General features: G+C 39.3%; 2 protein-coding genes across 2 annotated transcripts in view; one reads left to right on the plus strand and one right to left on the minus strand.

The window, feature by feature from the left end:
* LOC129737993 (uncharacterized) overlaps positions 1-17,478 on the plus strand; it is a 499,481-nt gene that overhangs the window by 256,676 nt on the left and 225,327 nt on the right. The window lies entirely within an intron of this gene.
* On the minus strand, positions 6,802-8,086 carry LOC129740355 (uncharacterized). Its single transcript, XM_055732007.1, has 3 exons — positions 7,799-8,086; positions 7,540-7,741; positions 6,802-7,475 (listed from the first exon to the last, which is right to left on the minus strand). The coding sequence occupies exons 1-3, from the start codon at positions 8,083-8,085 to the stop codon at positions 7,245-7,247; spliced, it is 720 nt and encodes a 239-aa protein (XP_055587982.1). The 5' UTR covers position 8,086; the 3' UTR covers positions 6,802-7,244.

Genomic DNA, 17,478 nt, shown 5'->3' on the forward strand with positions numbered 1-17,478 from the left:
TCCAGATGTATCTGGGCCCATAACCTGTTGAAAACGCAGGTTTCAGTGGTGGAATAGAGTTATCTTTATTCATGTTTCGTCTGTGAGGTCAGTAGAATACAACTATATTAATTAGCGATAGCTAATTGTCACTTTCCACTTCTTATATTCCCTAACCGGGAAAGTACTCATTTCTTAATGAGTACTTTGATATTCTTACCCAGAATATTTGGCAACACTGTTGTGTTACCACGAACCCAATTTGTGTTGTCTCGCTTGACCGTGTGATGATGTAAACATTTATACCGTGTTTACCATCATCAGCTGTCATCTTCAATCATCACCGCTATTGTTTCAATTGCGAATTGATTCAAAGCATGCGGAACCAAAACAAACTGTTTTGGTTTCGCCGACGGAGCGGCATCGAAAACCGTAAGTATCAACAGAAAACATTAATCATATGATTAAAATTATGAAATATAAAATATTGAATGATAATTTTTTAACTTGTTTTTTATCTTCAAGTAAAACTTAAGCTGGAATTTTCATTTAACATTTTCTTACATATATTGCAGATTCTTCAAAATCAAACGTTCTATCTAAAATCTTAAACTTTATTCGGTTTACAAGAGTAGAGAATAAAACTTATTTGAACAGTAAACCTTATTTTTTACTTTTATTTCTGAATATTTGATACATTTTCACCCATGCTTAAAATAGTTATGCTTCTGGTCCAAAAGAAATAGCTTCGTAATGTCAGTGAGTAAAACAGATTTTTTTTTTCTAAATAAAGCGTTCGAAATCCTTTTTTTATGTTTCGATTATAGTCGTTTCCACATCATTGTTCAACTCTCGACTTTTCTCAACGATGCAGTTGGCACATCAATAATTGAAAAACTATCTGGAACAATTGTGTTCGATGTTTACTCTTGGGCTCAAACTCACGGACATCACCACTGAAGGCAGCTGATTTACCAACTGAACTACATCACAAATCCCCACATTTTTTAAAGCTTCATAAAAAAATTTCCATCTCCTAGGACTTATTTATAAAATAAGTAACTTTGAATGCAAAACAACTTTTACTTGATTACTTTGTAATTAGAACATATACATTTTTTTCACTTGTGTCTACATTGTTCAAGTAAAAATGTTATGGGAAAAAAATTGTCATCAAAACCCCCCCCATGAGCCGGTTCTTCCTACGGCCCTGGCCTCAGATGTGCCTTTTTCGAAAAATACGTTAATTTTGGCTGGATTTGCCCGGATATTAACCGATTTTGAGTTTTAAATTTCGAAACCCAATGCCCGGGATGGATACTTTCAGAAGAGTCCTGGAAAGCCTGTTCAATAAATAACGGATTAAAAAACGTGAATAGATATCTACATGAAATTGAATTTTTTTTCAATTTGAAATACAAAATTCAAAACTAGGAATTGAGAATAACAAATTAAAGTTTGACAGCTTGTTAAACTCGAATCATCATTGAGAATAAATAGTAATTACAATTCGGAAAAACTGTTTGGAAATTTCACTACAGGTTAAATATTGGTTTCCAATAACTTAATTGACATTTTCGCCCTGAAGCAGTTTTTTGAAAAAATGTAATAGTATGTATTGATAAAAAAAAGGAAAACTTTGAGTCTTTGAACAAAAATATTTAAAATTTTAAGTGTAATTCGTGCAGCCAATATGCACAAAAAGCACAAAAATTTTGAACAAATTTGTAGAAACGGATTTTTTTTCATTTGCGATTGAGAGTTAATCATCGTTGATTTATTTTTATTAATTTTTTCAAAACTTTAAAAATATTGATAAAAACTGATTTTTGCCAGTTCAAATGTACTGTTTTTTTTATGATTTGTCATGGTTTTCACATGAAGGCTACATAATTTCATTTTTAGAGATTTGTACTGGTCAAACAACATTTACTCCAACAAACTAAGCTTTGACAAGCGTTGATGAAGAATATACAATGTATCAAATTGTATTTTTCATCGAATTCGACGGAATCACATGTGGCATGAAATGAGATTTTTGAATTTTCCAGATGCATAAAATTCTCGTTCGCTTGAAGTCATGAATTTTTAAAATTCTACCAGTTGTCAGGACCATAATTTTTGAAGATTTAAAATTTTCGACTAAATAAGTTTTAGTTGATTTTTATCTCATACTTCTAGATTTTGGAAAGTATCTACTAAATATGGAGAGCGTCTTAAAAAAACTTTTCAATATAAAAAAATATTTCTCTTTACTTCGTTATTTGTCTTTGCCGAAGAAATTATAAACATTCTGCTTTTGTAAATATCATCATGCAAAGTATTCATATAAGCTTTATATGCACTTTAAACTTTCTTGACTCGATTTTGCCAACGTATTAAAATTGATATACATTCAAACCATGTAAGAAGAGTTGACGATCCAGAAGAGAATCCATTTTCTTAAAGATAATCAGAAACAGAATGAAAAGAAAAATCCAAGAGTTAGAAAAAAAAACTCTAAAGCATTTGAAGTTATTTTTGTAAAACTAATGCTCAGTGATCATTCATTTATATTGATTTTTTTATTTAAAAAAAAAAATAAATCTTTAATGCGGCTCTTTCAAACTCCAAAATTTTGAAAATTTTAGGTTTTTGGCTCTTTCGACTCAAAAGGTTGCCGACCACTGCTGTGGTGGAACGTCTTGCGGAGCCCGAGGCCGTTAGACCAAAAGAGCGAGGGCCGGCAGTGACCCCTCTGAGGGCGGACACCATCCGCCCGAAGAAGGTCAATGCCTATGCTCAAACAGAGGGCAGCCTTGCGTTTGCTGGCAACAGCAAACGTAAGAGAGGGTCTCCCGGGGAACCCAGACCCGGTGACCCTAAGAAAAGAGCGGAGGATCCGTCTGTCCGGCAGGATCCTGCGGCCAGCGCTTCCAAGTGGGCGGAAGGCCCTGCCGAAAAGGCAGATGAGCCGACGAGCGCGAATACCGGGTGGCAGATGTATCGCGCAAAAGGGGAAGGCCCAAAGGTACGGAGACGGGAAAAACCAAACCCCAACCCCAACGACGCAAACGTCGCGTCAGGGAGAGGGGCGAGGCGATTGTCGTCAAAGCACCTGAGGGCACGTACGCAGATGTCTTGCGACAGATGCGTACGAACGAAGATCTCGCCGATCTAGGCGAGAAAGTTCGGAGGATCCGTCGGACACGCACCGGCGAGATGATCCTCGAACTAAAGCGTGGTGCGGGAAACTCCAGCGGGACCCTTACGGCTAAGGCAGCCGAAGCTCTTGGCGACAAGGCTGAAGTGTGTGCCCTCTGTAAGGAGGTGACCATCCGGGTTAAAAACCTGGATGAAGTCACAACGGAAGACGAACTGCGGGTGGCACTGGTCGAGCAGTGCAAAATCTGCTCTGACCAGATGACGGTTCGTCTGCGGAATGGCCCCCCCCAAATCTGGTATGCAGATTGGGCTGGTCAAACTTCCGGTTGCAGCAGCAAACGCCGCACTTAGGTGTAGCCGGCTAAAGGTGGGATGGTCTATCTGTCAGATATCCATCCCCCAGCAACCGGACCGGTGCTTCAAGTGCCTGTTGAACGGCCACAAGTCGTTCGATTGCACTGGGCCAGATAGAAGTGGCATATGCTGGCGCTGCAGCGAAACCGGCCACAAGTCGGCTAACTGCAAAAAGCCTGCTAAATGCCCTGTCTGCGCTGGAGACCACGCTGTTGGCAACCCTAGGTGCCCCGCCTACACAAAGGCGCAGGCGGTACCACCCCGGGCGCCAAGAGCATAGAGGTCGTCCAACTTAACCTCAACCACTGCTACACAGCACACCAGCTGTTGCGGCAGATGACAGTTGAGGAAAAGTTGGACATCGCGCAAGTGGCAGACCCATATCGCAGAGCTGCGAATGGCATTAATTGGGCGACTGATGATGCCAAACTGGCCGCGATATGGGTTACAGGTAGTTTCCCCATACAAGAAGTTGTGGCGACGGAAAACGAAGGCATGGTGGTGGCCAAAGTTAACGGGATCTACTTCTGTAGCTGCTATGCTCCCCCAAGATGGTCCTTGGAGAGGTTTGGCACTATGGTTGACAAGATGGTAGATGTGCTAATGGGGAAAAGCCCCATCGTTATTGCTGGCGACTTTAACGCGTGGGCCGATGAATGGGGTAACCGCCTCACAAACCCCAGAGGTCAAATTCTTTTAGAAGCCCTGGCGAGGCTTAATGTGGATCTGGCCAACGTAGGGAATACCATTACCTACCAAGGTTGGAACGGGAGCGAGTCAACCATAGATGTCACCTTCGGTAGCCCGGGGTTGGTAAGCGATTGGATGGTGAGCGAGGCCTACACGAATAGCGATCACTTCGCGATTCGCTATCGGCTAGGCTCAAGTACGCGGACAGGTAGACGCGAGTCTCGTACAGGAGAACGCCTCTGGAAGACAACGCAGTTCGACCAGAACGTCTTTGTCGAAGCGTTGCACTGGGAGAGGAACCTGGACAACCTGTCCGCGGAAGAACTGACGAGGGTTCTAGCTCGCGCTTGCGATGCTGCGATGCCGAGAAGGGCCAAGCATAAAAGAACTAGGCCACCCGTCTATTGGTGGACGGAGGAAATTGCGGGTCTGCGTGCCGACTGCCATAGGGCAAGGCGCAGGATGCAGAACGCAAGGACCCAAGAAGAGCGAACGGAGCGTAGGCCACTCTTCACAAGCGCGAGATCGGCCCTCCGCAGGGCCATCAACGCAAGCAAGAGGGCACGTTTCAAACAGTTATGCCGTGACGCCAACGACTGTCCATGGGGTGATGCCTATCGGATAGTCGTGGGCAGAACTAAAAGTGGGGGTGCACCACCTGAAACGTGCCCCGATAAACTGAGAGTCATCATCAATGAGCTGTTCCCACAGCACGATGTTACCCGCTGGCCAACAGTCCCGTATGACTGGGACACCAGCGCTGAAGAGAGGATAACGGTGGAAGAACTTTGCGAGATCGCCAAGTCTCTCCAACCGAGGAAGGCCCCCGGACCGGACGGCATTCCGAACGTCGCGGTGAAGGCCGCGATCAGGGAATTTCCCGATATGTTCCGAACATCGTTGCAACGATACGTGACGGAACGGGTATTTCCTGACACTCGGAAACGGCAGAAACTTGTTCTTCTGCCAAAGCCGGGTAAGCGTCCAGGAGACCCATCGGTATATCGGCCGATCTGTCTACTGGATACAGCGGGTAAGGTCCTGGAGAAGGTGATTCAGAACCGACTTCAGAGATACACGGAAAGTGAGGGCGGACTCTCGGGGAAACAGTTTGGTTTCCGTCGAGGTCGCAGCACCGTAGATGCCATCCGCTCGGTCATCGAGGTAGCGGACAGAGCCAGGCTGACCAAGAGGAGAGGGCTCCGCTTTTGCGTGGTTGTCACTCTGGATGTGAAGAACGCCTTCAACAGTGTCAGTTGGACAGCGATTGCGTCGTCGCTCATCCAAATGAGGATCCCGGCATATCTGTATAGGCTTGTGGAAAGTTACTTCCACAATCGCCAACTGCAGTATATGACCGGCGAGGGTTTGCGAACACAAGAGGTTTCGGCGGGTGTTCCACAGGGGTCAATACTCGGCCCGGTTCTGAGGAATATCACTTACGACGAACTCCTACGAACGAGCCTCCCATCGGGAGCTGAACTCGTAGGATTTGCGGATGATGTAGTCCTCTTGGCGAGATGCTCCTCAACAGCGGAGGTTGAGCTACTGGCCACGGTAGCTATCCAGGCAGTGGAAAGCTGGATGCACTCCAAGTGCCTGCGTCTAGCCCACCACAAAACCGAGATGGTACTAATCACCAACCTTATCTCACCCCAAACAGGTACCATTGCCGTTGGACCGTGCAATATCGTGTCCAAACGCGCAATCAAGTACCTAGGGGTGATGATTGACGACAGGCTCAGTTTTACGAGCCATGTCGACTACGTGTGCAAGAGAGCGGCAAAGGCCACGGCCGCACTCACACGGATGATGTCGAACTCCTCGAGTGTTCTTACCGGGTTCGATAGCTGATTTTTCGCTTGTCAGAAGTTCGCCGTCCGAAAGTTTTGCATTTATTATCACGTTCAATGACCTCAAGTAACCCCAAGTAAGTTCAATAATTTTTATTCTCACACATCAACCATGCACAAAAGCGAGTGTTTTACCGCTTATACAAATCCGCTTATTAGGGATTTTTTTCGCATTTCACTTCTCTGTACAATCTTGCAATATTGTGAATTTAAATGAAATTTTTAGAAACGTCCCTGGTGAACTGGCAACAAACACAGACTTCCGTCAATCTAGTACTTCACTTTTCTTTGTCGGAAGTCGGCAGTCCAGACTTTCGAAGAAAAATTTAATGCTGGCGCGTTAATAGTTGACCTCGAGTAACCCCGAAGTGATGTTGTTCTTGTGCGGTTCCTGTTTTTTGTTGTTATCAATTAGAACTGGTAACCGAAAGTGCAACTCCAAACCAGATCATGCACTAGATCAGTTTTCTTCCTCAAGTACGATTTCTTCCGGAAATAATGAAGATTCACAAGAATTCACTTTAATGACAAACTAAATTAATTTAGTGCAGAGAAGCGTGTTTATTGTACAAAGTTCGACGGTGCACTAACTGCCGGTGTTGATTTGATCACTATTGTTGGTTTTAAAGTCTCCTATCTTGAGAGTAGAGAGTTTACTATAAAACTATTTAGATTTAGTGATGTTCAATATTAAATTAATTAAACACTTTTGAGAAGTGAGATACACGAACGTGAAAAACTAGAAAAATATGGATTAATGGAGTTGTAACTTTTTGCGCTTATTTTAACACTACTCGTTATCTTCTAGGGTAACATTTTCTAATTAAAAACCTTTTTTGTAAATCAACATGGTATTTTTCACAGTGTTGCCAGAACTAATTGTGACTTGAAAAAAATATTGCCTTTTTACTTAAATTTATCAACTGCAAGGCTGTTGAGGATCGCTAGAGTTATCCAGTTCGAGTGATATTTTTTAAAGTTTCGAATTTTGATTGATGGATCTAGTTCAGTTGATCCAGTTGGGTGCTGCAAAATTTTGAATTTTCAAATGCCCTACATAGCTAAGGGTCACCCTTATGTACCTACGTGCATTTTATGTGCCTCTGTAACGTTTGTATCAACGTGAATTAACTTTTCAGTTCCATATTATCTTCCAAGATTTGGAAAGCCTGTTCTATTAAAGTTTTTGTAACTTGAGCTTCAATTCGTATTGTTAATTTAAATTTAATTCACATCGAAAAGAAATGCCACCAGTGTATAAGTGGTCTGAACCAATCGGGCGATGACTGTAGTTTCTATGTTCAAAAATCCTCCACAACTCAGAACCGTTCCATAGCTAGCATTTTGGTGTATCAGCATCAGGGTCGATCGCACGTCTTTGTACTCGCGATGATGTTTCCGTGAAAACGGGATTTGTGTCATCAATTCCAGTATGGTCAAAGACAGTTTTTCGTACTGAAAAAAGTATATAGTTAGTTTAGGTTTAGCTCAGTTAAATTACATTCTGCTTCATGCCCACCATTTCATTCAAAGACTCGACCATCCAGCAACAGCTATAGTTTGTGAAAATGAATGCTAGCATAGCCACAAAACTGATGACAGAAAGCATAGAGAACCCGATTCTACAAATTGCGAACGTCAAGAGACCCCATACTACGAGTGAATACAGATAAGTGATAAAAAATGATATCTCAACAAGATGTTTCACTTTATAATAGACGCTGGAAAAAAATGACATTAAAACCAATATCAATTTTACATTCAATGCACTCTATTACATGAGCACTTCGTTGTGTTGATTAGCAATGACTCGAATTTGTTGTTTAATACTTTTCCAAAATCGTTGATCTTCATAGTAATTTCGTTGATTTGGTTCAGCTGCATGTGAATTTGAAAGTATGGGCATAATCCGACCATAACCAAAATCTACTATATTCAATTCCGCGCGAATTGCACAGAGCAACGCAGTCGAAACGCCATTGAAGCAAAGTCCACTTGGAACGAGAGTGAAGCAACCGGACAATAGAAACAAATGCAAAACTCGCGCAACTCTGGCTTCAAACATGTTCCCCATCTGATCTACTCCAAATAAAACTTCCGTAGAAATACTTGGAATCATAACAAATATAAGTTCCAGCGAGTTTATAACAATGACTATGAAAAATATTTTATGGATAGTTTTGCGACTGTTTTCTCTAGTTGAATGATCGAATTCAGGATTGCCGGATGTACGTTGCCCATCTTTAAAAAACTGTCGAGCCTCTCGCATTGAATGCAAATAATGTGCCCATATGCATCTATTTATCAAACATTCCCCAAACGAAATGAATGACAACACTCGGAATATCAAATGTGAATCTTCTCGCGCGAAGCATTTTGCTAGAAGCATGCCATTTATGCAGAAAGCAACGAAATGATAGATGTTGACTAGCCAGTACCAAACTCGTTGCTCGTGATTTTGTGAATCGGGTTCCAAACCTGCAGGGTAGAAAAAAAGAATTAATAAATTTTAAAACAACGTTAAACGTGGAAAGGTTATTTTCAAGATCTATTAGCAATTTTTCTCACACAAACATGTCGAAGTAATCGTTCCAATGATAACTTTAATTTTGCTGCAAACAACATACTAAGACTTGATATCGTCTTATTGGGGTAAAAGGAGCATAGGTGAGTTTAAAACGATTCACAACGATATAGGCGTGTTTTACTGATTTATTCTTATTTTATGAGAAGAAAATTATTTCCTTTTTATTTTAAATTTAATTTCATACCTTCTATAATGTTTCAATATAGGGGAGATGAGGGCATAACGGCCACCTTAAGGAAACGCTTACTGGTCATACAAAACTAGGTATGGTGCCCTTTAGGTGTCAATCTAATAATTAAGTATCATTTGGATCAACAAGTGAACCGTTGATTTTCTATACGAAGAAACAAATAAACAAATAATCCCTCTTACTACGTGAGTTGTATCACTGGATCGTGTTCAGGTACTAAAGAAGTTAATTTCGTATCCGGTTTGAAATTTTAAAAAGTTGGTGGTAACGTTTGAAAAACGGAGTTTAAAAAAGTTTTCCAAAAGCTGAAAATCGGTCGCCGTAGGGGCATAATGAGACCCCTCCCTGGGGCAGTTTGAGCACCGTCAATCGGGACACAATTGGCGTTTCTACCGTACACGATTTGGCATAGCCTGATGTTTTCAGTAAAAGCGGAACATTTCCTAAAAAAACGGGACATCGCTAAAAAAGCCAAAGTACTTCATAGAAAGTATTTAATTACATTTATAATTTGTTTAAAAAAAAAAATTCTGTTGATACTGTTGTTTGTTTTCAATGATTGCTGATGGCAAGTGATGATGATATTCTGGGTAAGAATATCAAAGTAGGGGAGAATGAGGATACTTGATCCCTGGGGATACTTGATTCCTTAGCTATATCTCGAAACTGGAATGTCTTACAAAGATCAAATGTTCTAGAAAAATGTGCCAAAATGAGCAAAATAACAATGCTTGTAGTTTTAAAATTTTTAACAAAATAATTGTTTGAGTAATTGAACTTTGTTTGAAAAATTTCACAAAATGTAACTTGAAGATCTTTTTTGATCACTTTAAAATGTTCGTTACATGGGAAAATTATGAAAAAATATTTGTTCCAATATATCAATCGTTCGAGCGTAAAATGAACTTCATAATGCCATATTTTCAAAGCAATGGAAAACTCTCAACTTTTTTCAGAAAAAGTTTTCTAAAATGTTGATTATGGGTACAATTGATCCCCTAGAGTTGGGTACAATTGATCCCCCTTCCAAACGGCATATTCTTCTTTTGAATTGATCGTTATGATTGCTGATCACGAAATTACTAATATTTGTCCAAATACTAATATTTATCAAACAATTTTCTGAAGAAAAGAGCAAAAATAATTAATTTTCTCTTAATTATAAAAAATAGCGCCTTTAAGTATGCAATGTTATTAGCGTTGAGACAAAGTTATAGAATTTTCTTCTTATGTCTGCTATAAGTTGTGAAATGAGAACAAACATGACCAAAATAGTCAAGTAACATTCTATCTTGGGGTTTTGTTTGATTTTTATACAAGGATTAGGGCTTCCTGAATAAAAGATCAAGTCTCCTTCAATAGGGGATCAAGTCTCCCCTAACTTCAGAAAAATCGCAATTTTTTACTCCCATGAAAATGCTTCTAGTTCATCAACGGGTTCAAGTATCGTTCTTATTTTTGGAGCATAGAAACTTGAAGTTACAAGCTGACAGAAAATGTCAAAGACGGCGAGTTGCTAAATTTTTCCAAAAAGATATGGTGAAAATAAGAAAAGGGGATCAAGTATCCCCACTCTCCCCTACTCATTGAGAAATGAGTACTTTCCCGGTTAAGGAATGTAAGAAGTGGAAAGTGACAATTAGCTATCGCTAATTAATAAAATTGTATTCTAATGACCTATCTGTAAAAAAAGGCTAGGCACAATTTTCCCGTTTGTTTGGATAACGTGCCGCTATCAAGCCTACCCCTTTTCTGATACCTGATACCTAAATCCCTCTCCATGCTCAGACCTCACTAAAATTTGGCTTGTAACCTTTTGGTAAGCTTTTGATCAATTTTAGCTTGTAGCGATTTTGATTTTCACCCGATTTTTATAAATACCCACTTGAAATCTTTGTTTTGAATTGAAATTTGGGTTACATAGAAAATAATATTTTTCGAATGATATCATCGAGTCTTAAACTGTCGATAAAACAATTTTTTTTTTCGAAAAAATGCATTTTTTTTATTTTTTTTCTATCATTAATTTACTAATATCAACGATAGGGAAGAATGAGGAGGATACTTGATTTCTTAGCTACATATATGTTCATCGAAACTGGAATGATTTACAAAGGTCATGTGTTTTTGAAAAATGTGCCAAATGGAGCAAAACAAGTATGCTATTAGCTTAAAACAATTAAACCAAATATTTTTGAAACTACCTATTGAAATTTGTTAAAAAAATTTCACAAAATGCGACTTGAAGATCATTTTTCATCACTAATGTTTATGACATGAAAAATTTATCACAAAAATATTTATTGAAATATATAAATCGTTGGAGTGTAACGTGAACTTTTTTTCCAAACAATGGTTAACTCTCAAAATTTTTCCGATATATTTTGCAAAATGTTCATTACACAGCAATTTTTTTTTGCTGAAAACCAGCAATTTTTTGCTGATTTTTGTCCCGCTAACTTTCCAGCAAAATTTAATGCTGTTTAAACAGCAAACGTTAATGCTGGTTTCCAGCAATTCGAATTGCTGGAAAATCAGCAATCCAGATTGCTGGAAACCAGCTATTTCTTTCAACACAACCGGCAGTATTTAGTATCAGATTTATATTTTAATTCGAAATTAATTTTTGATTTTGCATATAATAAGCAATAAAACAATTATTTCCTCCCTTTTTTCAATAAAGGGATATATTTATTACCATAAACCGATTTTTTTTTCAATATACTATAACATCGGCTCTGGGCTGGCAGCTTTGTGCCAAAGTGTTGATCATCCGCCATCTGTAAAAATAGCTTTGATTAGAATATTTTAGAGAATATCTATCTGTCCAAGAAAAACTCACCCTTGACTTGTTATCTGGTTGCTAGAATATAGAGGAAAATTAAATATTTATATAAATTTAATCGAAATTCTTAAAATAGAATCTCACCTTGTTTCAGCGTACGAAGCAAAAACAAACTCCAAATTGACAACTTGATTGCTGATTTTTCAGCAAACTAGCTTAATTGCTGGAAAGTCCAGAAATTTGAAAACCGATTGCTGATTTATTACAATTATTTTAAAATTTTGTAAACTAGAGTAATTAACGTTGCCTGAAATATGAAGATTGCACAACGGGAAAAGTCAACTTTGCATATATGTGTCAAAATGTAAACAAAATAAGACAATTATCATGCTTCGACAGATAATTACATACTATCATACATGTGGGTACTTTCTAGAATTCCTGTTTTTTTTTTATTTAGATTGTCTGTTTACAACACACTATTGCAACAGTTATTTCCAAAAATATTTTCCTTAGAGAAAAAGAAAAAGAGAGAGGTTTATGCATACAATTCTTAACTTGATCAGTTTATATTAATGATTTTAAATTTTGGAATACTAAATTTCCTATTCAAATCCCAGTCCTTAAGGAATTTTCACTTGAAATATACTGTTTAATTCTTGACGTCTACACCAAGGTTGCCGAAAAAAACTCTGTGTTTTTGAGAAAAAAATTCTGACTTTCTGTGATTTTACCCAAAAATTCTGTGATGGTTTTCTGTGATGCGATTTCTTTCTTTTTCATTGAGAATTCATGATAAATTGGGTCTTTTTAACATTTTAGTTAGGAAAAATCAATAAACATTACCAATCTTATCATACTTTTTTAATTCAAAGTAAGAAATGTTAATTTAGTATTGGCTAAAAAAATAATAGTTTTTGAAATCCATTCCATATTCAAAAATTCTGTGAAATCTGTGAATATTTCAAAATTCTGTGTTCTGTGACACAGATTCTGTGATGAAAATATGCTCTAAATTCTGTGAAATTACAGATTTTTCTGTGATTTCGGCAACCTTGGTCTACACCGGTTAATATTGATTGTCAAATGTTCCAAAATTATTTACCTGCAATTTTGGTTAGTAAATCCAAGAAACGGAAACCATCCTCTCCAGGATCTTTCAAACGGTCAATAAATCGCACCAATTTACGACCGCACTCTTTCAGAAAACCAAGCAAAGCCCGTATCATCTTTGTGATGCAGCATGGAAATGACAATCATTTCTGAAAATACAATTTAAATATAAGTGAAAAACAATCGAAAATGTGACTGTGAGATAGGCAACAGGCCAGTTGCAAAAAATCTCACCTTTCTCCACAAAGCTGTTATTATAATCATAAGATCAACACGATATTCTCTTTGTTGACAGAGTCAGGCACCTTTTCCCCGAAGCTCAAAGACCTTTGAGATTCAATAAATAATTCGTATCATTGATACACACGTTCTACATATCATTTTTTCACCACATTTTATTACAGACTATCTCACGAAACAAAAAAAAACCATAGTTTACAAATGATACGTTCCACCGGGACGTTGAGAATTTACTTATTACGCATCACATTTTCTTGGTTTCATGTAAAAAAGAAAACGAAATCCTATTTTTGTAACATGCGTACCTATCAGGACCGTAGTAAGAACGGCATCATGAGGGGGAGGGGGGTGTTGGTAATTCCTCACAAAAAGCAGAAAGCGGAAATTATAAAAAATCAAGGAAATATTATGAATTTGTTATATTGAAAACTAGATTTACATAAGGAACCATTTTTGGGGCTTGTGATATAGCTCAGTTGGCAAGTCTGTTGTCTCCTGAGCCGATGTCCACGAGTTCGAGCCCAAGAGCAAACATCGAACACAGTTGTACCGGATAAGTTTTTCAATAACGATCCGCCAACTGTAACGTTGATAAAGTCGCGAATGCCATAAAGATGGTAAAACGACTAAAATCGAAACAAAAAAAAATAATAATAAGGAACCATTTAGTAAATATTAGAGAACATCATTTATCGATGGATAAAATCTTTTAATTTGCTCTAAAATCTGGTGAATTTGGCTTATTAGATATGAACAGAAAAAAAACATTAAAAGACTTTCAGCACCTGGTAAGATTCTGTTGGGACTGGGACAGATGCAGCTCAACTTCCATGACGTTTGCACTTTTACAACGGCCGGCGGTTGGTGTTCTTCAGCATTTCGATCCGCTTCAGATGCATCTGAATCCATGATCGTAATTACTGCTTGCATTTCCACATCGCATAGAGGGTAATATGGATCCGGTAGTAAGTTAGTGAGTCCTCACGGGCAAATCGTTGCTGTTGAAACTTAAACCAGACTGATAACCGGATCATTCATCAGTTGCACTGAAATTGATTTATTTTGGCTTTTTAGGGATTTGAATAGGAACAAAATAAATAATAAAACCGTACCTTAAAGAATTTGTAAAATTTCACCCAATGCACAGGCACAGATTTACTCTGAATCTTGTTTAATTGGTTCGAGAAAACAGAAATCTAACGAAACGTGTTTGATAACTTTCAAAGTCAGTCTTATCGGGCACACGAATATACAAATACGCGTGATCATCACACCGTATAATTTTCGGAAAAACCTCGAATAAAACGTGATTAAACGTGGAACTTTTCGCTTTAAATGATGTTTTATCCTTCGCAGAAGGATAATCGGATAAAAATGTTAAGCTTAGTTAAGTGGGAGTCTAAATTTATTGAACTTTTATCATACGGGATTGATTCCATTGTTAGATTTTGGTGACCCGAGCAAAAAGTTACCTTATCAAATAGCGAGTTCACACACCAAGTATCGTTTTCTCTTCTTCGTCGGATAAAAAAGTGAGCTTCTGAGCGGAACGAAAAGTCGTCCACGCCATGGCGGGTGCATCACCAGGGAACCTACCCTACCCAGGGGAAGGAACTCTACCAGTCTACATGACAACTCGTCATAACGATGGAATACTACGGGTGTTATTGTTACGTGCAAGAGGATCGAATGAAAATGAAACCGAACCAACTGAACCATCTCAACCCAGTCAACAAAAAGAACAACCTCGACTACCTTCCAACCCATTTCTTATTGCTCGTTCAATCGAAGCCGTGATTGGATATGGAAATCGATCTCTGGTAACAGCCATTAAAGAAGCGCGAGGTACTCGATACGTTCTTCGCACACAATCTCCTGAAATGTATAAGACCCTTCTAGGAATGTCCCACCTTCTAGATGAAACACCAGTTGAAGTTGTCGATCATCCCAGACACAACTTTACAAAAGGGATAGTCTACGACGCCGATACCGTGGATGTCGAGGAACAAGATCTCCTAAACGAACTCAAAGGACAAGGAGTAACAGCCGTAAGAAGAATTACCAGAAAAGTAAACGAGGTTCCAAAAAATACACCATTGTTAGTACTGACATTTAGGGGTACAACCCGTCCGGACCATATCTACTTTGGATTTATTCGCACCAATGTAAGAACATATTATGATAATGTTCAAATATGCCGTAACTGTGCATCTTACGGACATTCCCCTAAGTACTGCACTGGTAAATCGGTGTGCCTTACTTGCTCTCAAAGTCACAAAACACTTGAAAATCAAACCTGCCCCATTCCCCCGTTCTGTTGCCACTGTGAAGGTTCCCATTCTCCGGTTAGCAAATTGTGTCCTGTTTTTCGTAAAGAAGAAGCAGTGATACGCCTTAAAACCGATCGGGGAATTTCTTTTACTGAAGCCCGAAAAGAAATTGAAGAATTTTCTAAGACCCCTAGTTACGCCAGCAAGGTGCAAGAACGGTTAAATGACAGTACTGAAAAAGAACGTGAGATTAAAATTTTACGCGATGAACTGTTGAAAATTCGCGAAGAAATGAAAGATTATGTTGCTTTAAAATGCGAATTGGAAGCTCTAAAACAAAGCATTAATCTCTCCAAACTTCCAACTTCTCACAACGCTGAAATGTCTAAATCAAAAGATACACACAATGACAGCCAAAAATCATCGAGTACCAATGTAACCAGTAACTCAAATCAACAGCACGAAAAAACACACATCTCTAGGAAAGACTCCGGGCCAAGACAATGTTTCACCCCTATCAACCAACCGAAATCTCAACGAGTTCCAAAAAACTATTCCCAAAATTCCACTAACAGACTCGACAACTGCTTCCTCCAGAGTGATACCATCGAAGAACCATCACTCTCCCCGCATAGGCTCTCACAGGCCCCACCGTTGATCCACGGGACTTCGGTGGTTGCTAGTGATTGGCAACCGGGGGGTACTAAGGTCAGTACCCTTTCCGTCACAAAAGAAATAGTTGCTACTCCTCCACACATTCCAGAATTCTCATCTGGGTGGGACCCAGGCGAGGGAACCTGCTCTCGTTTTGCACCACGAAATGTCTCTTCAACTACTTCTGCGCGGATATGCGATCCACCGAATCTTCTGGACACCACACAACATCCCAGTGAAGAAGCAGATATCCGTACACGTTCAATTTCGACCGAATCCGAGGAATCCAGAACCCAACTGAACGATAGAAACACCGCCCGCCTGGCCCTCCAGTGGAATGTCAACGGGTTGATGAACAACCTCAATGATATCACTCTCATTGTCACACCCAACCCCCCAGAGGTACTCGCTCTCCAACAGCTACACCGAGTCAACTCTTTTGTGCTTAACACGTTCGTCGCCACGTCACCCATATTCGGCAGACGGGTGTGTTTCCTGGGGGGCCCCGTCACATCAAAAAGCAGGTGACGCTCTCTTACTTGAGTTTACCGCTCAGCTTCGCCACACGTTTCAAATATGGGAGTTCTCCCTCTTTGCTTTCTCTCTCTTAAAATTTCTTTGGGCCCGGCTAGCAAAACTACCAAAATGAGCATGACGACGAACGTGTTAATTCCTGGTTTTGTGGTAGGTACTCATGGTACACAAAAAATGGGGAGACCAGATACCAAAACGTGGCGGTTGCAATTCTAAACCCAAGTCCACATACATCATTAGATTTGAACAGCCCCCTTCTTGCCATCGGTGTGAAACTATAATCTCATACTCCAATTTCGATAGTTTCAATTTATCTCCCGCCCGGAAAAATCTCTGAGCTAGAGAAAGCTTTATCTGAGCTACTTTCTCAACTTGAACGACCATTTATCGTACTCGGAGATTTTAATGCTCACCACCAATCTTGGAGATCCTTAAGGTCGGATTTTCGGGGGAACATCATCTCCAAGGCAGTCGAAAAGCATAATCTCACGATACTCAACAATGGCACGGACACCTCTCTGAGAGGCCAACCTAGATCTGCCATTGATATTTCCATATGCTCGCCAGGTTTTGCCAGTACAATCGATTGGAAGATACATCACGATGCAAGAGGAAGCGACCATTTCCCAATGTGTGTGAAATTACTAGAAGAACAACTCTACCTATGTTACGACGTCGAAAAAAATGGTGCTACGACAAAGCTGACTGGTAAAAATTCGAAAACTTACTACTTGATCGAATCGAAAGTCACACTTCCTACACAATCGAGAACCCCAACAGCATAGTTTACGGCAACTTCTTTTTCGTCAGGGGAGTGGTAAATTGGAACAAATTACCTGCTGATATGAAGCGTCTTAGATCAGAAGCAATTTTTAAGAGGGAAGGCTTACTTTTTTGGAATAATCATTAGAATTTGTGTAAAGGACATAGTTATTAATAAGTAATAGTGATAAAAACTCATCGAATCACCGAATGTAGTATTTTTAAAATGTGTAAACCTTACGCTACTGGAATGAATAAACAAACAAACAAACAAATGACGATGATAAATATTACGATTACCATGAGGGTGATGATAGATTTAT

Source organism: Uranotaenia lowii, chromosome 1 (assembly GCF_029784155.1).
Source record: "Uranotaenia lowii strain MFRU-FL chromosome 1, ASM2978415v1, whole genome shotgun sequence".
In the NCBI taxonomy this organism is placed as follows: domain Eukaryota; kingdom Metazoa; phylum Arthropoda; class Insecta; order Diptera; family Culicidae; genus Uranotaenia; species Uranotaenia lowii.